We start from the raw sequence: 21,112 nt of genomic DNA, 5'->3' as shown, positions 1-21,112 counted from the left end.
GCCGGGCAACAGTGCGACGACGGACAACAACTTCACTGGTGACCGCTGGTAGGTGCATTGATGATGTGGGGCTGAAAGCAGGGCAACTCGCTGTTCTTATGCTGTGATTCATTCATTTTAATTGGCATCTAAGTGGGAACTTCCAGGTGAGTGTGCATAGTTGTATAATGTCAGAAAACAATTCATCTCGTTTTGGCAGTGATGAGGGGCACACAGTACTCAGGAGAGAAATTTGAAATGATTTATTTTTATGATATGATACATACATCATGGAAGTATCTGCCACACACAAAGATTTTAAAGCTAGAAGCTACCATGATGGGTATCTACATGGAGTCTGCTGTTACCAGAAACAACCCAAAGGTATTTTTCCTCTGCCAAGAAAAAAAGAAATGAAAACTAAAGCCTGCAATGCCCTGTGATGGACTGGCCACCTGACTCTCGCCCATAGCGTTGGCTGGGATTGGCTCCAGCCCCCCTGCAACCCAGAAGCGGTAGAAGATGAGTGAGTGAGTGTTTAAACCCTGCCACTTATTAAAATACCACTAACGTCTGTCTCCAGCAGTGAGTCAGTCTTCATGAGCAAATACTTACAGCCTGGTAGAAAAAACTTCAGCTTCACCTTCTGTGAAAAAAATTGTTTTCATCAGTTTCAAGAGCCAAGAAACTTCCCTTCTTTGGGTGAGACTATATGTCCATTTACAGGCTATAGCAAAGAAATAAGCTCCAATAGTGCTGCTGAGAAGAAGAAGGGTAGCATCCTCACAGAGGTTGTGAGGTTTTCTGTCAGCTTCACGTCCGCCTGATTTGCATTGGCAGCTATGAGTGAACTCTGAGCAATGGACTCACATGAACAATATATTTCACAGCTTTTTCTGGAGTTGGTGGAGGTTGACTCAGAGCTGAAAGAAATCATCCTTCCATCCATTTCCTTCTACCTATTCAGGTTCAAGTGGAAGCAAACTGAGCAGAGAGTTCCAGTAACACTTTCAGGTTTTTCAGGAGGATCCCCAAATGCTCTCAGAGCAGATGGAACGTCCCTGCAGCAAGTTCCAAGTCTCCTCTCTGCTGTTCACACTCAAACAGGCTCCACAGGAAGGTACCCATGAGGCATCATCCGAGTTAGGTGACCAAACCACCTAAACTGGCTCCTATCCAGCTCCGATCCCAGCTATACCCAGACTTCTTTCTCATCCTGTCAGACACTAACCACAGCTAATTGTTGCAGGAGGAGCTGAAACAGATAGAAATCAATAAAAAATCAAGAACTTTGACTCCCAGTTTAGGATTAAACCAAATTCAGAAACCTAACATCACCATCAGATAATACTTCTCGGAGCAAGCCAGGCACTGTGCAGGTTACATGCAAATTCATTTCATGGTCACAGTATTTGGATTTTTTATGAAATTGTTTTCTGTCTTATCAATGTTCACTCCCTATAATTATACCAACATTTATTCCAAACCTATTTCAAAAGAAGCTCTGAATAACTGCCAAGATACTTTAGATCTTTGAAATCATTTACATGAAACCTTGACTTCTCAAACACCAAACCTAGTCACGAACACAGAACTGTCTTTTTCTTTCTTCCTTGCTGATTGGTGCTGTAGAAGTAACTGTATAACCAAAGAAAGACACTTGTATATAGTTTGTATTATCCTTTATATCATTACAACAGCTCAGCTGTAAATGGCTTTTCAGTGAGTGAGGGCTCGTACCCAGTCTCATCATTCTCCCTCACCTTATGTGCCTGCCCTTTTGTCTCTCTAAAACACACACACACACACACGGAGGATTGAGGCTTGGTGTCATAATCACAGCAGTAATCACAGAAGAGGAGGTGACAGCGGCAATGGAGCACTGATTGCAGCCGCTTCTCAACAACCATTGAGGACTAGGAAGTAGGCCTCTGTTTTCTGTCAAGGACTCAAGTCATCACTCACTCATCACTGGGATGTGTACGTGCATATACACACACACATGTTTTCATTTTTGACAGACATTTTTGTTACTGGTTTAGAAACAAAACTGTAGGGAAAGAGAAGGGGTCAAGATTTACTGCAGGTGATGAAATTGACAAATCCTCTATCATGCACAAAAACATCAAAGTGCCTGCCTGAGGTAGAGTATTTGAATATAAAAAAAAAAAGAGAAAATTATTTAAATTTGACAAATTTGAAAGGGGGCCAAAGTTTAGTTAGCGCTGTGGCTGCACAACAAAGTTTGCATGTTCTCCCCGTGTCTGTGTGGATTTCCTCCAGGTACTCTGGTTTCCTCCCACCGTCCAAAGACATCATGTTTGGGTTAACTGCTGACTCTAAACTGTCCGTAGGTCTGAATGTGAGTGTGAGTGGTTGTTGGTCTCTGTTGGCCCTGTGATGGACTGCTGACCTGTCCAGGGTGTACCCAGCCCTCACCCAGTGTGAGCTGGGATTGGCTCCAGCACCCTGTGACCTGGAAACAGATAAGTGATAGAAGATGAATGAATGAATGAATGAATTTTAAAATGCTATTTCCATAAAAAGATTTTAAAAAATTGCAACTAGATGATATATGTTCCGGGAACATTTGTGTAGATGTTTGCAAAAAATCTAAAACAAAAGAAGAAAACAGAAAAATATTTGTTTTGAAAACAGAGGACTGTAATTTACCAAATGATTTTCTGATTAATTTTCTCTCAGGATTGTGTTTGTTTCAAGAACTCGCCAGTAGACGGCAGCTGAGTGCCAGCTGCACAGAGCCTGGCAAAGCAAAAAGATACACAGCCACCAACACTTGACACATTCTCATACACACACTTTCTATTGTGTGCCACAAAGCAGGGGACAAGTGCACCGTTGAACCATTGACCAAAATCACAACACACCCACATATCCATCACTCTTAAAATGGTACATGGTAAAATGGCTTTTGTACTGCGGTAAAAAAATAAATCCACACGCAGAAAACTACACTGTATTTTTGTTTTATTATTATTATTACTTATTTTTTCATCACAAGAAACTAGCAGCTGTAGAGGCAGATATTTTATTCTTTGTAGTTGGTTGAGGATAGTGAAAGAAATCACTCTCACAGGGAGTCTCTTGGGATCAACGTCTCCATATTCACACTGTGCAGAGAATCTCACACAACAGACTCACGAGGGAGTTAAGTCAGTGCTGAAATAAGGAATAGTAAGGACTATAAATGAAGATGGTGGTCACCACAGGCTTATTGAGAGAATTACTTTGAAGCTCCAAGTGATACTACCATTTTGGCAGTGATGGGTTCTGGCTGACTGCTGGTTTATCCTAGCTAAAACTTCCATACCAGTTTATGTCAAGCATACACTCCTACCTGTAGTGGCATTTTGGGGGGCAGGTGCTCAGTGAAAAATAGGGGCACTTTGTGTGGCATGTGGAACCACCGACTGCCCTATTATAGCAGTGTAAGATAAAAAAAAAAACAAATGCATTGTAGGCAGCACGTGTTGAATGTAATTGCGTATTTATTTATGTCAATGTGTTAATAAAAATACTTGACCTTTCAATTGGACTATAGCACCGATCAGTCAATCACTGTTGTTTTATTTATCTGGAATAAACACAAGGAGAGGGTTTTTTTTTTAGCAAGTTAGCAAGCTAAAACATAAGATCAGTTGGCTTTGGGACTGGCTCCAACAGCCCCTGCTATACCTGGAAATGGATAAATGGTATAAGATGAATTAATGAATGGATCATGATATTCTTCATAGCAAATGAAGAAATGTAAGATAAATACATGTATGTGAATTAAGTCAATTGGCCTAAATAACAGCTATCAACCAATTAGCAAGGAGCACTTACTTGATGGTGTGATTTAATTTAAGTTAAATTAAATCTTAATTTTGATTTAAGTTTATTTTGAACAACATAAAATGAGAAAGAGAGAGAAAAAAAACAACAACAAACAAGCAATAAAAACTTTAGAAATTACATGATTGTGTATGAAATTCACACCTATGTATTACATCTTCAGTTATAGAAGTGAAGGGAAGTGATCAAGAGCCATGGTGTGGTCATTGCTAATAAAGTTGTTTATTTATAAACCAAGTTTTTAGTAGACAAAAAATTCACATTTCTACTGTAAAACTGGAGCATGGGAGTCCATGGTGACTGAGCTTTCACTTAGAATACTGGACTTATATTCATCAGGTGGATATTGTTCTTTTCCTCATGGAAGTATGCAGCAGTTCACTGACACAGGATACAGTTCGTTAGTCAATCACGAGCCCAACCCAGATTACTTTACAGGTCATTTGTCTCTGATAACACTCAGCAATCCACTCGGCATAACAGTGCTCCCTGGATCAGTAGGAGATTTGCTGCAGATAAAGTGTTAAAAATCAGCACTGAAATGTAAGCAACCCCCTGCATGTTATAATGATGCCACAGTAAAGGTGGTCAGATCTTTGCACCAACGTTTTTGATAAATAAATGACTTTTCTATGGTTAGAGGAGCTTTGTTGACATGATTTCAATAGTACATGTTACTTAATCTTGTTAAAATGCTGTTGAGAGAAACAAATGATGGAACAAATGATAGTTACCTGGTCTGCCAGGACAACCACCTTATGTGGACTCTGCCTGTAATAATTATTATAGCCACCAGTTGGCAGTGTGACTCAGCTGCAGTCATGGCCTTTAGCATTAGCTGCTGAGACTAATGCTGTATTGGATGATATTCCCAAACAATTAAATGCCATTATGTGCCATTATGCCATTATGAGCCAATGGGCTATTTTTGTTCTTAAATATTATTTTTTCCTCAGGTACTAAAGCAGAAACACAAAATGAAAAAGCATTTGAGCATAACAACCTGAATTATATTGTAAATCATTCACTTTGTCTTTTAGAGTGGCTGTGTTAACAATCCCTCTGACTTGTGGATGCCATAAAACTTGGACTGACTTTAACTGTTCTTCCCGTACATTTAATAAAACCATGTAAATATGAAATTAAATTTTGCTGAAGATGCCGAAAACAGTCTCATTATTTCCACACATCACTCTATGAGTATCACTGAATTGTTTATGGCAAGACTAAAGTAAAGATACTTCTCACAGCTGTTTGGCTTTTCAGACTTGTTATCACTCAGCTCAACTGCAAAGTTTACTTGAAACATACTGAAAATAAGGTGACATATTTCTTCCTGATTATTCTGGACTGGGCAGAATGACATGTTCGCTGTTGCTGGCATGTTTTTTTCAGAGCATCCTCTCCTCGCCAAACAGATTTCTGGCAGCGCCTGCGGGGTAAGAGCTGTCCCCTGGGTACCACCAAAACCCTAAGCTGAATGAGAAGGAGCTGGGCTGCAATGAGAGGGTGTCAGCAGGGGGTTAAGCTGTGACCCAGATTCCCACACGAGTCTTTGTCCTGGAGGACAGAGAAGATTCTCCTCATTCATCTGGCTGATTTACTGACTGCTATGAATACAGTGATAGCGAGGGACTCCAAAAAAAGTGACATATTTTCTGATGTTCTTCAGTGTGATGGATGATGCATAATTAATAATTTTTTGTGGTTGCATGCAAATGAGCAGCTCTCCACATATTTGTTTATACTGAGCTGGTGCGGCTCTCACTTTAAACGAGGCCGTACATTTGTTCTGTTAAGGGCAGCGGCTCTGAAGGAGTTAAAGTCACATTCAGATTCAAAGGCAACTGTCTCAGTAGTTTCCTGCAGCGTTTCTTCACTTTTCCTACCACCATGACCATGTCTGTGGCTGTTTTACACTGGAATTGTCATTTTCATTCATGTTACCACAGCAAGAATTGAAAAAAAAAAAAAAAACATTTTATGTATTCCTCTACTTGTACCAAATTTTATAGACCAGGAAAAGTAAATCAGATCAGGCAAAAATATGGCAAAACCAAAAATGTACGATTAAAGAAAAACTGGACTTTTACCTCTACAGAATCCTTTTTTCCTTACTTTTTTTTTTTTTACAATTAGTTCTTTACTATCCCCTGGTGAAAGCATTTCCTGAGTCACTGCAAAAACAGGGTTAGGGTCTTAGCGAGTGTCTTGAACCAATTTGCAGAAGAAAATAAAACAACTTTTGGATCTCTCTATTCTGAGTCATTAAAAGAAAAACTGTCTGAGAAATCTGCTATTAAAATGTAATGAGCTGTGATGAAGATTAGGGTGTAAAATAATACTGTTACTGTTTTGTCTGTTTTTCCTTTAGCTGTGGTTGGTTTGTGTCAGAGATCAGTAGATAATTTCTTCTGCAGGACAAACCAGAAGGAAGGGGCAGATCCTCTAGATCTCCTGGTTATTGCGTGGGTTTCCTCCCAGCGTCCAAAGACACACACGTTTGGGTTAATTGGTGACTCTAAATTTCCCGGATCTGAGTGTGAGTGTGAGTGGTCGTCTGTCTCTACGTGTTGGCCTTGTGATGGACTGACGGCTTGTCCAGGGTGTACCCCGCCCAGCTGGGACTGGCTGAAGAACCCAGGAAACAGAAAAGCGGTAGAAGATGAATGATTGAAAATAAATAGTTAATATGGACAATGCAATAAAACTTGTTCAAATATAGAGTAAGAGAGTTAATGGCTAAATTTCCACTTTTCTCCAAAGTTTGGGCTTTCCCAAGTACAATGCCCATGAATATAAAACCATACCCATAGAGTAAATACTGTGGAACAAATGAGAATCTATGTCTGCATGTGTTTTTCCTTTTATGGTATGATCTGCAGTCAGCACATTTGCTTTCACCTGAGGCCTGAGTTTTTTTTACTTTGTATGCATGTTGGTGGGAATTGTTGGCCATTTTCATTGTACACTGATCATTGAAATGTGCTTTTACAACCACAAGATGACAGACAAAGTGTGCATGAATGAGTCTCAGAGGTCTAAGTTAAGCAAGTTTCACTTTGCTGGTGTTTAATTTGAAGTTTTGATTCAGAAAAATATATATTTAATGTAGATTTACTCCTCTTTTAGGTTTCTCTCTGGAGCTCTATTAACGACAGGTTGGTCAGCCAATCAGAGGAAGAGGCGGATCTGAGCATCTCCTCTGATTGGCTGAATGGGTTTCTGAGGGAACTAATAACTGTATAGCAGATTAACAGCAGATTAACAGGGCTGTGGTCACCATGTGACTTCACATTGTGCCCTGCTGCTTTTCAAGCTCAGTTTCTGGATACAGACTGGGACCATTTCTTTCTGGTCTCTGGAGACCTTTGATACTTTCACTCTCATTAATATGGAACCTAAACCTGATCTATAATCAAAGAGCACATGGACACCTACTTTTACACTGCATGTACCTTCAATAGAAAAGACATTAAAGGCAACTAGAAAATGCAAATCTGTCTTTATTCTATCGAGTTCTATTGTATTTAATTCAACCAGACAAATTGTAATCAAGAAGCAGCAGCTCAAGTGTTATACAATTTTCAGTGATGAACAAAGAAGTGTTTTGTGCAGTGTGTTGACACTGAAGCATCCAAACCCTCGAGGTGCCGTCAATGTCACGCAGAGCAAGAAACTTGGCAAGTGTCTATTGTTCTTTTCGCACACACGCACACACACACATTGGGCTTTGTCAGGAGTGGGAAAGTGGGAGGCGTGCTTAGTTTTGGGTGGGCAGTTCTTCATAGTCCCTGAACACCCTAACACCCTCCTTATGACCCCCCCCCCCCCTCTTCTTTTATCCCCTTCCCCTCTTTTATCCAAGTGTTTGTGGCCCCCACATTTTCACAGAGACTCAGAGCCGTGGAGCATCACATGGTAAGAACACTGCGCCTCTGCCCACACTTAGCAACTCCACAACAAAACTGTGCTTCTTCCTAAAATGGTCAGACCAAATATGAGAGCATCAGGAGGAACAAAGAACAAATTGGGATTTTTAAGTTATGATTTAATGATGAGGGGTGTGTTTGGGAAGGAAAGTGGGGGGTGTTGTTTGGACCGAGGATTATGTTTGTTTTGGAGCTGTGTCTTTGTCTTATTATCTCAGGCACGCTGCTAAAATACTGCACACAATTTAACCTGCATTTTCCTGTCACAGATAAAAGCTGCAGAAATCAGCCAAGCGTACAAATTCACAGAGACACACAGATTCAACAAGACAAACTCATTGTTTTTATATCTATTGTGTTACACTGACGGTGTTGCAGTTGACAATCACCTCCTTCACTGAGGAGATCTTTGTCACTCTGAACATCAGAGTGACAAAGAGTATCATCAGAGAAACACTTGCGGGTTCATTATACAAAAACATTTAGAAACAATGAAAAAAATATCACATATAACAATGTCAGATGATCAAGTTGAACCAGGCTGGAGTTGAAAATCATAGGAAAAACGTAAGGAAGAGTAAAGCTTAGTGGCTGGCTCTGGACACAAGGTGACATCAGTAAATCATGGCTATAAGACCGCACTCTGGCACATAAACAGCCAACAGTACAGGTTTACTGAACAGCTGGATCATTTTTAGTGTTTCCTGCCTGTAGAAGTTTCCACAGAAAATATTTCAGTTCCCTGTCATGCCACACAATAATGTAAGGTTTGATGTCCTGATTATTTTGTTGAATGTTCTTCGTGTTTGCTTTATGGTTCACATTTAGGCTCAGATGTTTCCTATCAGCTTTGTTCAGTTTGACCTGTTAGGCAGTAGACCTAAGCTAATATCAAATGTGTCAATATTTCCAATATTTCCTGCCATAATACTGGATTTTTTTCTCAATATCTGTTCATATATATATATATATATATATATATGTATATATAAAAAGAGAGAGAGAGAGAGAGAGAGAGAGAGAATTCCTTGACTTTTTGGATATCATTCAACCCTTCAGAGTTAAAGTCCGCTGTTGGTACATCAGCACTGGTAAGAGGAAGAGGCAGGGATCACAAAAGTTACTGTAGGCATGCTGCTCCACATCAGGATGTTCATGGGCTTTTAAGGAGGCCTCTTAAGGAAGCCTGAGCTAATATTGTATTGTAATTATGTTTCAGTCAAACCTACACTAAAGGTAGTTTGAGATAAATGCATTTAAGAAATATATAGATCTACTGAAATATATATATATAAAATATTTATTTAAATTTTTCACTTTTCCTAGCCTATATCATGGATTATAATAGATGTGCTTTAAAAGACAGTGGTCACAGAATATTCTCACACTGTACTGTATTACTGTATTATTTTACAGTTTATATACTTTTTTCTACATGAATTATAAATGCTATAAAAATAGCAAAAAAATTGTTTTATTCAGTATTATCTTGTAAATTCATAGGATTATCCATTTATTCATTAGAACACCCCATAAAAGTAGATTTCTGGAAGTAAAATCCAAAAAAATCATGTAACATTAGATTCAAACTACCCTCCTTTAACACCAATCAATGTATTTTGAGAGATGTAGGCTTTTATTTCATAGGATCATCTAGTCTATTTACAATAAATTCCTGGTAAATATATATTTTTTAATATTATACCAAAAATAAGATCATGTGATGATATCTTACAAAAACATATTACCTGAACATTATTTGACAGCAATTACAAGCAACTGTCCAACGTGTCTACAGTCTTTTCTCTGAATGTACGGGGTCATGATTCATCTAATGACTGCGCAACATTCAGTTGTTTGAATCTACGCACACTTTGTGCATCTGTCTGAAGCAGAGAGACTACAGAGCGGCAATTTCTCTGCATACAGTAACACAAGTAGTTTTTCAAGCCTGTGGAGTCGAAGATGACGATTCACCTTCAGCTTTCACTCAAGGTAAGGTCATAACTTTCTTTTTCTTCACAAGACGTTTCGTAAAAAGAGAGAAATCAACACTAAGGGCAGCAGAAAGGGAAAGTATAATTACAATCAACACTAGCTATAACTTCACATCACTAAATCGCTGACGTTGCTTAAGTGTGAGAATTTTAAAATGTATGTTGAATCAGCAGCGCTAACGTGAGCATTTACCTTTTGTATGCGTCGAATAATCTGTGTGGCGTTTGATAAACGAACATCATTCCATCCAAATAAGTTATGAAAGAATCTTGCACCAGTTATGTAAGCTGAAGTTACATTTATCAGGTGATGAGTTGATGTTTGATGTTTAAGCTCCTATTCCTTCCTGCAAACATGTAAATAAAAGGCTGTGGGAAGTTGTGACCTGACAGACTGAGTCTCAGCTAGCATGCTAGTGTTGATGAGTTTATCCAGTTAGCATTAATGAAAAACACCCAGCTGCTCCTACTTACTGAAGAAGTAAATACGTTTCCGGTAGCCTGCCGCCTACCAACTAAGTTAGTGTTTGTGTCTGTGTTCCTCGACTTTGTAGCAGCAACAACTAGCATTATTAACAATAAAATAGCAATATAATAGCATATTAATAGCAATATAGCATTTAAAAAAGAAACATAGTGTGGTAGTGATATGTATAGTGTAGTGTGTGTGTGTGTAATGTACAGACAGGCATTTAGTGTTCTTTGTTCATTAGCCTGGTTGTTTGAGGCTGCGGTACCGACAGCAGCAGCTGAAAAAATCTGTTGTGGGGGTTAGGGTTAGAAATACCGTTGGGATATAATTGGAATATAATAGAACAGCTCAAAATCTGTATGTTTTAATGTATTGTTAGTATATTAATGTACCACAAGTATTTCAATCATGATACTGATTTGAACTTTGCATCCCCCTCCTTCCTGAGCCGTTTTGCATCGCTGGCACAGCCTTCACATACGGCCTGCATGGTCATTGGAAGGTTCCCGTCGTCAACATCCCCATGATCATACCCAGCTTCAACAACCAACAGGAAGGCGTTCTCAGCCAGGGGAGAGCCAAATAGAGTTGCAGTAACTGCTAGGTGCTACACCATATGACCCAGGCCTACTATCTGTTTCACATGGTTCCTACACAAACATGGAAAGGTTGAAAGAGCTACTTCATAGACAATTATTGAAAAAAACTAATTTTGGAGATTTTTTTAATACCCAAATGAGCTTTATTCTGTAGTAGCCTTTAAAGCTGTGGTCTCCTGCTCTCTTCAGACCAAATTCCAATTAGTTAAATAATTCCTGTGAAACTTTCATAAGGAGAAAAGTGCTACATCAACAGCCCTCCAGGATCAATCCATTATTTCCTGCGGTGGGAGGGACATACTAACAACTTACACCCCCATAATTTTCACAACTTTGAACTCGCCTAACCTAATGTAGACTGCTGAATCAGTGCTTCTCCTACAATCATAACAACAAAAGCCCCTGTCATGCCGACAAATATTTTTTTAATGCAAAAATAACCCCAAATATGCAATCATTTGGAAATTCCCAGCGTTTGGGAGCCTCTGTGCAGCACTGTTCTGATAGGTGAGTCAACCTCCAGGTCGCTGCCTCGGAAACCTGTGGAAAAGGTTAGCACTAAGTAAATCTAATCGATTATCTATCTTATCTTATCTTATCTTATCTTATGTGCGATTTCAGTCGACCAAGATTTTCTTTGGTTGACTACAGCCCCAGTAGCTTTTCATTTCATAAAAGGCCATTTTAAAAGGCTCTGGTAGGGCTGAAATAATTCCTCTAATAATTCGAGGACCTCGTTTACAAAAAATGATCAAGAATTTTTACAGAGCACGTTAATTTGCCCAGACTACAGGTGTCTCTGTCACTCCCTGAGTGCCAGCAAACACAAAGAAATGCCCCAAAGCTGCTCTGTGGTAGGGTGATCTACTAACACGGTGAAGAACCCTGAGCTACGATTTTAGAAGCTGCCTACAGTTAGCCTTGTTAGCTTCACCTCCTACAGTTAGCTTTGGTTACCTTCAGCTCCTACAGTTAGCCTCGGTTAGCTTCAGCTCCTACATTTAGCCTCGGTTAGCTTCAGCTCCTACAGTTAGCTTTGGTTAGCTTCAGCTCCTACAGTTAGCCTCGGTTACCTTCAGCTCCTACAGTTAGCCTCGGTTAGCTTCAGCTCCTACATTTAGTCTCGGTTAGCTTCAGCTCCTACAGTTAGCTTTGGTTAGCTTCAGCTCCTACAGTTAGCCTCGGTTAGCTTCAGCTCCTTCAGTTAGCCTCGTTAGCTTCAGCTCCTACAGTTAACTTTGATTACCTTCAGCTCCTACAGTTAGCCTCGTTAGCTTCACCTCCTACTGTTAGCCTCGGTTAGCTTCAGCTCCTACAGGTAGCTTTGGTTGGCTTTACCTCCTACAGTTAGCTTCAGCTGATACAGTTAGCCTTGCCAATTCAGTAAGTTTAACTTAAGAGTTAAAAAGAATGAATGCACATAGCTAACCCTAACCTTTATTAGCTTTATAACATTTAACATTTCATCCCCTATGTAACACAATATTCCAATAAAAGGGCTAATTGCTTGTTACTTATCTTCCTTTTTGTTAGGAATATCCACACACAACAATGAGATTTTACAGATCTCTGCCGGTAACTCTTTTTGTAAATTAATGGATCCAAGTTGTGTTCCATCATAAACCAGCTGACTCTGACTGCCCGGTCTTCAAGACGCCTCTCGTCTTAAAGCCTAATTTTTTCTGTTGGCAGCTTCTAAAATCGTAGATCAGAGTTCTTTACCGTGCTAGTAGATCACCCTACCACACAGCAGCTTTTGGGCATTTGTTTGTGTTTGCTGGCACAAGGAGAGTGACAAGAGACACCTTCACACTAGTGTTGGGCAAATCATGAACAAATCATTCAGTACTCAAGAATCACTTTACTGACTCACAAAGCACAATTCTTGGTCCCCACTGACTCTTTCGCTGACTCATCCCTGCTACTGCTAGTTAGTTGCACAGCTAACTGAGGACACCAATCAGCATAACATTACTGTGTAACTGCTATTCTAACAGCTCTTGTAGAAACATATTAAGCCAATCATTGTAATTGTAGCGAAAGCAACAGTTCATGTTTTTTAACTGAGCTCCCCATTTCACCTGGTGAACCGTCACTATTTCGTTCCCTGCTATGAGCTGTGAACGTAGGAAAAATGTTTGTTACAAAGCTGACGTAAACCTAGCTCCACTCAAAACACAAGACTCACTACAAGCTCACAGTACGTAGCGTCAGCACGCACGAGTCGTTAACTCACCCCTTCCTCCGGGTCAGCTACAAATGGCTGCAGCTCACGATATTCACCCTATTTTTCACGGAAGCATGGAGGCAAGACAAAACACAGCCAGCTTCCGGTTTTTTATGCAACACTTCCGGTCCAACAATCTTCACCACTGTGTAGCTATTAGCTAACTTGAGAACTAACTACAGAGAGATATTTGTGTTTTGTTTTTTTTTTATTGGTTAAGTAATGGCTTCAAGGAAAACCGGGGTCTCTTGTGCAGTTAGGGGCTACAATAATAACTGGTATAAACACAAAGTTTAGGAGGAGTGTTTTGAACACTGGCCGTGTACGAGAGCTGAATGTGGATGTAAGGCGCAATATGATCTGCATCCTCCACCAAAAGACGATAAATCCCTTTGCCTGTAGTTCATCCATGATGATGCTGAGTAAAAACGGCAATGTACATTTGTTTTTTGTTTTTTTTATCCAGTTACAGACCACTGTGCCTTCATTGTGCTATATTATTTACATATGATATACATACATATACAATGTGTATGTTTACATTAAGTAAGCAATTAAAATTTATGAGAAAGAGGGTGTTTCTTGAATTAGCTCGCTGTATTCTGAACAGTTTGTGTTCAGAATTTGTGTTTCTTCTTTTTTTGTGATATTTCAAGAACTGAATTGTACTAAAAGATTTTCAGACTATATAATTACACTTACAACTGGATGTTAAATAAAATGTCTTCACATTTTCAAGTGTCAATTGAATTTTTATTTCATGCATGACTGCAGGAACAACGGCCGATGTAGTAAGGACCCAGGCACAGTGGAGGACGGCTTTGGTTTGACTGAGCAGTACATCAGCTTTGTACTGGAACTGGTACTGTCAGTCGGTAAGCATCTGAGGATGTGGTACCAGCCTCCCATCTTGTTTTCTTCAGGTTTCTTTATCGTGTACCCACGATACTGTTAATTAACATTAGCTTGCGCCATTAGCTCCGGTAAGGGAAAGTGGCTGACCAGAAGTGCCGCACAAAAACAGGGAAGTTCGTCACTGTTAACTTCCGTGTTTGAAAATAAGATGGCTACTCGAGCCATAAAGATGAACGTATCACTCACTGGCACACCCCCTCCCTCCTTGTGAGCTGAATCACTGCACCTTCTGGGTAACTGACTCTGTGACTCCAATGACTCTAACTCGATTCAGTTTGGTGAGTGACTCATTTAAACTCGATTAAGTAAAAAGAATTGAGTTTACCATCACTACTTCACACAATACAAAGTCAATGGAGAGAGCTTGATTGCGTTCTCCTCCGGTGTGGGCGGGGCTTAAATTTCACTTAAATGTCACTATGGAGGAAAGTTGTGATGACGATGAAAGTGATGATAAATATAAATGTTGATTGTCTCAAAAAAGAAACCAGTTGTTCATTATTCAGTGAAATATCTTATTTTCTAATATATATTGACAATTGCTCTGTACACAAAAATATGCTTTATCTGATAACTGATTAATCGATGGAGTTTTCTGTAGAATACTCGATTAATGAAATATTCGATAGCAACAACACTGCACCCTGGTTATTATACATCTTGAAACACATCTCAACTGGGGATCTGGGAATGGATTGGACAATACTGTAAACTGTCAGCAGAAGCTTATAGATTTAATTAATATAAAATAAGTTGATATAAAGGTACTTTTACATAGACCTGATTTTTGTACATTCACAACTCCATACATTCATGTGAAATGTCTGTAAATGTAATGAGGAGTTTCTCACAATTACTGTCAAGTGATAATTATAGAAAAGAAACCCCGTATTTTAAGGGAAAAGGTATTCAGATATATTGGTTAGTCCCTCTTAAATACTACCAAATAATAATTATATGAACATATATGAACTACAAAATACATTAATAGAAGGAGCCTGTTAATATATTAAAGTGTTGCTTGTAATTAATTGATCTTATTTTTTTCAAGTAAAAAAAAAAAAAAAACATGTACCAGGGATTTACTGTAAACAATCACATAAATAAAAGCCTAAAGCTCTCAAGATACCATTAATGGGTGTTAAAGTCTGGTCGTTTAAATGTAATCTTACAGCATTTTTCTGTACTCTCATTTTTCTGTCTGTACTTTGATGGGCAGTTTTTGTGGATGGCTTGGATAACTATATGAATTTACCAAAGATTACAGTATGAAAAGAGCAGTATTCATTTAAATTAGACACTTTTAATTTATTCCCACAATGTTTTTCATTTTCTGGGCAGATTTATACATTTCTTTAACATTCTAGCAATGTTTTAAAATGAGATTGTTTTTTAATTTTACAACAGTTTGAAAGTTTAAAAACGCAGACAATGTGCACAGTAAATATCTGTATTTGTAAAAGAAGTCTCTGTAGAATAACTGAAGGTTTTTTACCGTCATTTCATGGTAAGTGGTTTTTTTGCAGTTCTGATTGGCTAGCAGGTGTAAATTAAGTACAACAAGTAGGTAGACGCCTTAGCTCCAGGTGAGACCTTTTTTCAAACTCAAAACATGAGAACCGTGATTAGTTTCTACCATTTATGATGGTGTTGGTTCACATCATATTTTATTTATTTGCTGCACACTGCATTTCGGTCAGTATGTGTAGAAAACACTTTGAGCTCAGCACTGTTCTAGTCAGGTTTCTGAGAAAATCCAGTGTTCACAATCTTTTAAATTCATATTTATATGTGATGACTGTGCTTTCACTCTGCTGCTGGATTGCCGGCCAATCAGCATTGACTATTCTGGCGGCTTTTGTGTCTTAAAAATACCCCATTGTGTGCTAGAAGCAATATTGTGCACAGTGGAAAGGAAAGCCCTAAGCGCTGTATTGAATTTTTTCAACAAATCATGATGAAAATTTGCAGGCAACATTGAGATCCATAAAACCAAAAAAACAACAGCAAAAAAAAAAAAAAAAAAAAAGATAATTGTAGTGAAGGACATGACCATGAGGTTTCAGCTGAAACACAAACTATGAAAACAGCTCAGTGCTCTGGAGCCCAATGTACTTGTGCTTTAATTTTCCATTTCACTGTGACACAAATACATCAACATTATTAATGGGACTAATTCTAGCACCACACAACCCAGGTAGTAGTTCTCACTGTGTTACAGGGGCACAGCAATACACAGGATATGAATGCTTTTACCCTAATTAATCCACACTCACATAATAGACTTACATGAATGCTGATTCCAGATGGTGTTAATGACACACACAACAACCCTGAGAAACAAGTTCTATATTAATACAGTTAAAGTGTCAAAGGAGTCAGAGAAATGTTCTGAGGAACTGAACCAGCTGACTGTTTACCTGAAATCTGCTAAATGATCAAATCCAGTACATATTATTTAATTGTTCAGAAATCAGTAAGCCAATGCATGAAATTCTGTCTTGACCTGATGTTTTGGGAGCTCCAGATAATTTAAATATATTTTCTTATGGATACCAACACTTTAAAATTATAATGTGTGTGACCTTTCACATGAATGAATGCTTTATTCCTGGCTTTATCTCTTTCTTAAGTGTTCTATTGCTCTAGTTTCTCTTCGCAAAAGCTAGATGTGAGAATGAATGACTAGCTCTCCTGTCTGACAGCAACACGTCCGGTCTGGACTCTTCTTGTAGGAGTGTTTATGACGCTTGGCTGATTTTCAATAAGCTGCTGACAGAGACTCACGCCTCCACTCTGAGTCCATTGTCCCATTTTTCCAACATTAACACTCATGTGTTGTGTCTCTTCGCCAATCTGGTCTTCTGGGAAAATAATGAATTTAAAATTCATTTGTGCATGTCTGCATGTAATTCTGAATAGATTTAGACAGATTTGACAAACATTTTTTTCACTAATTTTAGAAGTACTATTAGTATACAATTATTTTTTTTAATGATGCACAAGTCATAGAAATTAGTTTCTGAGTTGTTTTGTACGAATAATTAAAATTTCAAGTGTGGTTTTACAGCGCATCGTTGATTTACACAGCTAACATGTATGGCATCAAATTCCCTTTTTTCTCATATTACCAATCTAGAGATGAGCAGTTTAAAGATTGAAGGGGTCTGTGTGATGATTTGACTGTGAAGAGGGGGAGGGGGAAGGTAGCACCCACCTCTGAACACAGTTGTACAAAGTCTCCTGTGGCTCTGGAAGGATCTTTGAAAAGTCTGAAGAAATAATCCAGATTATGACAGGCATGAGTTTAAAGGACACTGACATTCACCAGGCAATCAGAGTCAAACAAAACAGTCTTGTGGGAAACATGGATTGGACCTTGGCCCATATTTGAGTCTGAAATTAAAAATTAATCACTCATACACATCCAGGCCAGCGACTATGATGAGGAATGCCTAGTTCTAGAATAGATGAATTTTGCTTTCAGCAAGCCAGACAGGCACTTTCGTAGAACAACTTCTCATTTTCTTTGTCCAAAAGTCTTTCCACAGCCAACATGAGCATCCATCTGTGCAGCTTCCTCTTCCTCCTCCTCGTCTGCCTCTCCGTCCTTACTGAGGCCAAACGTCAGCCTGGTCAGGGGAAACCCGACAAACCTCTCCAGCCTCCGTCATCACCCCCACCTGCAAAGAGATCCAGAAATCGCTCTGTGCCTGGATCTGGGGAGCTGACCACCAAGGAGGGACATCGCTGTGTGTGGCAGACGTCTGGCGAAGGTCTGGTGAACCTGATGGTGAACTGCAGCACTGCAACACTGGGAGAGCAGCAAAAGTAAGAGAAACATCCACAGTGACACCTCACCTGACCCCAGTCTCTTTGTCCAACCTCTTCATTTGCCTTTTTGTGTTTCTGCTGGTCTTACAGGTATTGGTGCCGTTATGCTGGTAAGCCAGACCTATGCCAGGCTTATGGGGTGAAATCCAGCCAGTACTGGAAGCAGCTGGTGGGCAAGCTGAAGAAGAGGCTGAATGCCTGTGAGGGAGAGAAAGTCCTGAAAGCCAAAACTTGCAAGAAGGCCCCCAATGAAGCCCACATGAAGCTTGCCCAACGCAGTGGTGAGGAGGGGAGGAAGGGAGGGAAGAGGAAAGGAATGCCAGTGGCCAAGAGTTCAGATGGAGAGAAGGCAGAGAAGAGGAAGAAGAAGGAGCAAGAGGAAGAGGAGAAGAAAATGAGGGAGGAGAGGACTGGGCTTGAAGAGGAGGGAGTGATGAATGATATGGAGCCGGTGCAGAATTACTGCAGCGAGGGGTGGCACGCTGTCTGCTCATTCTTTGTCAAGTTTTTTGACGGTTGATGGAAAATTATGGCTGTAGCACATTTTTGGTGCGCAAAGTCATAAGTTCACTGTCTGAAAACAATTAAAATAAAGATTTTTTTAAATTAAACTGAAAACACCAGACTGAATTATGGAATTTCTAAGGATCGAAGCCTCCTGGCTTTCAATTTACAAATTTATAGTAAAAAATTCAAAATTGGAAAAAAAAATGCATAAAAAGTCTTAAATCATCATAAATACAGATGTGTTTGAGTTCAGGATTTAGCTTTGGGATGGGTTTTGTTGTAGTTTGCTTTTCTAGTTTCCAATGACTTAGATCAAATTTAAAAGTTGAGTTATGTAGTATTGTAATTGACTAACTAATCAATAAAAACAATGTTTTGGTGAGAAACAATCAGTCTTTTATTATCATTTAGGGATTGCTTGATAAGTAGATGTGTAGTGAATATTTTCAATGATATCTGTGTAACTTTTGTATAAAAACGGAAAAAAAAAATGTGTTAATGTTTGTTTGTGGCAGCTTAAATCTGTGACTTTTTTATATTTTATGACAAAATGTTAACATGGTTTTTGGAAATCAATAAAAACAAAGTGGAAACAAAGTGGAAAGTGTTTTTTAAATTCACCATGCAATATAGATTACATACACATCTGAAGATGCTTTTCCTTCATTCACCTCAAGTAAAAGTAGTCTTGGCCAGCATCAGGGTGCTTCGACCCTTAACCATGGTGGCCAAGTCACCGCCCATCTCATTCTCCTGTCTTCTTTATGCTCTTTATGATATGAGCTGCTGTCTTTCTCTGACGTTCCGATGGCTATGGCTATTAGCACTCTCCACACTGACCATTGTTGGGTTTGAAAAGGGTGTGTTTGGTTAGCAGAGATAGTCCCAATAAGTCCAAATGGTTAGTCATTCATGCCTCTGTGGTGGAGGTTTCATAACCTTTTATTTTGTCACTTTGTTAAGAGGTGAATCCTGCGAACAGAATCCAATAAAGTCTGCGTTGCTCTATTCTATCTCTGCGTCTGAGTCCTACCTTCATTCTGGTTCTGACAGAAATGGTGCTGGCTTTCCTCCATACTGTAAAAATCCACAGTTGTCAGACTATGTTTTATTTTGATCACAACTATCAAACATCAGACTGAGCTGAGAGTAGAGGAATCGCAATTCTTCCTCTTCTAATTGAGGAGAGATCATTTATTTATTCACCATCTGTCTCTTGGCTCTTCCATCTAACTATTCCTGTTGCTAGCCAGCTCCCTATTTTGATATTCAATGTTTTTCTCTGATGGAATATTTCATGCACAAACACTGTGACAGCTGTCCAGCAACTGAGCACAAAAGGAGTTTTAAAACATTGCTGCCATGACACTAATCAAATTATGGTTCATATTGAATAGTTATTAAAACAAAACAGTTGAAGTCCTGGTAAGAAATTTTATTCTAAAATATCGGTTTCTCATCATCACACATTCAAACACTGTTGCTTCTTACCAGTAAATAGCTTTGTAGTTTTGAGCCAGTAAAAAAAAAATAAATCCAAATTATCTTTAGGAAAAAATACGAACATACCCTGTTGATATAATCAAGACCAAAATGCAGGTGCGCATCACAAATTTATTTCAAACAATACGGGCAGCGTATTTTGAGAGCCTGGTGAAGCTGGCGGTTAGTCTTTCAGGGAAACACAGATAGTTTCATGGTTTAACTGAAGGAAGATGTAAATCAAAGTAAGTACAGTCATTCAGAGTGATTTTTTTGTTTAATATATGAAAACATGCGATAGCCGTGCTCTCACAGCTCATAGCCACAATAATCCTGAAGACTTTGGAGCACATACTGCACAGCATGTGGCAGCAGAGTGCTTCATGTTTTGTTAAGAGCCCTGACAGTGAGTGAACAATCTTTGCTGCTTTAAAAATAGCAAGCCAAAGTTTGAGAGTTCTTGCAGGGGAGAGAACAGAGAAGGAGGGAAACACTGGGAATGTGGAGAGCCTGGACACCTCTCAGCAGTTGCCATGCCAACCACCCAAAGGGTAGTGTGTGTGTGTGTGTGCACATGTTTTTGTTGTACTGGGACCAATGGCAGGGTATTTGTCAGGATGTATAGTGTAGACAACAATTAGCTAAAAATTGTTGCATGACCCTTTGCATCCAAGTGAGTATGCATGTCAACAAGTGCACACAAATACACTAACACACACACAAACACACACACATTGAAAGTTTACTCGGATGACCCTGGTGATCCCACATTTCATCCAGCCTGTTCATCCACACCCACAAGCTCTTTTATTCACTCACTTGTGTTAAGAACAAGTTAACGGGACTTGGCTTGGGAACCGGAGGGTCACCGGTTCACGTCCCAGCCTGGACAACAAAATGCGGAGTGAGGACTGGTGGATGGAGAGGAGCCAGTCCACCTCCAGGGCACTGCCGAGGTGCCCTTGAGCAGCATCATCATCATTAGGCTCCAGCTTGTCTCCATTATTGACACTCGGTGCTCAAGGGACGCCTAAGGTACATTTATTTATATTTTAAATTTAAAACAACCAAGTGCTTTACGGATTAAAATATACTGCAGGCGTATGTATCATGAACATAAAACAAGAAAGAAAAATAAAAAAATGATGCACTTAACATCGAGAGGAAGCCCAAAGAGTAAAGGCAAGTCTTTAGTAGGGATTTAAGTGCCAGAGCTCAAATAAAGGGTTTAATGGCTTTCTCTTAAGAATTTGTTGCTCCAGCATTGAAGATAAGTTAGAGAAGTTGTAACCCAAGTCTAAGGGGTTTGGTCA

At 39.3% G+C, this 21,112-nt stretch overlaps 1 protein-coding gene across 1 annotated transcript; it reads left to right on the top strand.

The window, feature by feature from the left end:
- The first annotated feature begins 17,532 nt into the window (after positions 1–17,532).
- fgfbp3 (fibroblast growth factor binding protein 3) lies at positions 17,533–18,330 on the top strand. The gene is made up of 2 exons (XM_029521731.1): positions 17,533–17,807; positions 17,901–18,330. Exons 1-2 carry the CDS (start codon positions 17,533–17,535, stop codon positions 18,328–18,330), a joined length of 705 nt encoding a protein of 234 aa, XP_029377591.1.
- The last annotated feature ends 2,782 nt before the right edge of the window (positions 18,331–21,112 follow it).

The sequence above is a fragment of the Echeneis naucrates genome, chromosome 15 (assembly GCF_900963305.1).
Source record: "Echeneis naucrates chromosome 15, fEcheNa1.1, whole genome shotgun sequence".
In the NCBI taxonomy this organism is placed as follows: Eukaryota; Metazoa; Chordata; class Actinopteri; order Carangiformes; family Echeneidae; genus Echeneis; species Echeneis naucrates.
Note: the sequence above shows the minus strand (reverse complement) of the source record. Positions and strands in the feature narration are given on the sequence as shown.

Bases quoted from the DNA above. Each gene is read 5' to 3' on its own strand.
- fgfbp3 (XM_029521731.1), top strand. From the start codon at position 17,533: ATGAGCATCCATCTGTGCAGCTTCCTCTTCCTCCTCCTCGTCTGCCTC. The intron at 17,808-17,900 runs GTAAGAGAAACA...CTGGTCTTACAG, and splicing joins ACACTGGGAGAGCAGCAAAA to GTATTGGTGCCGTTATGCTG.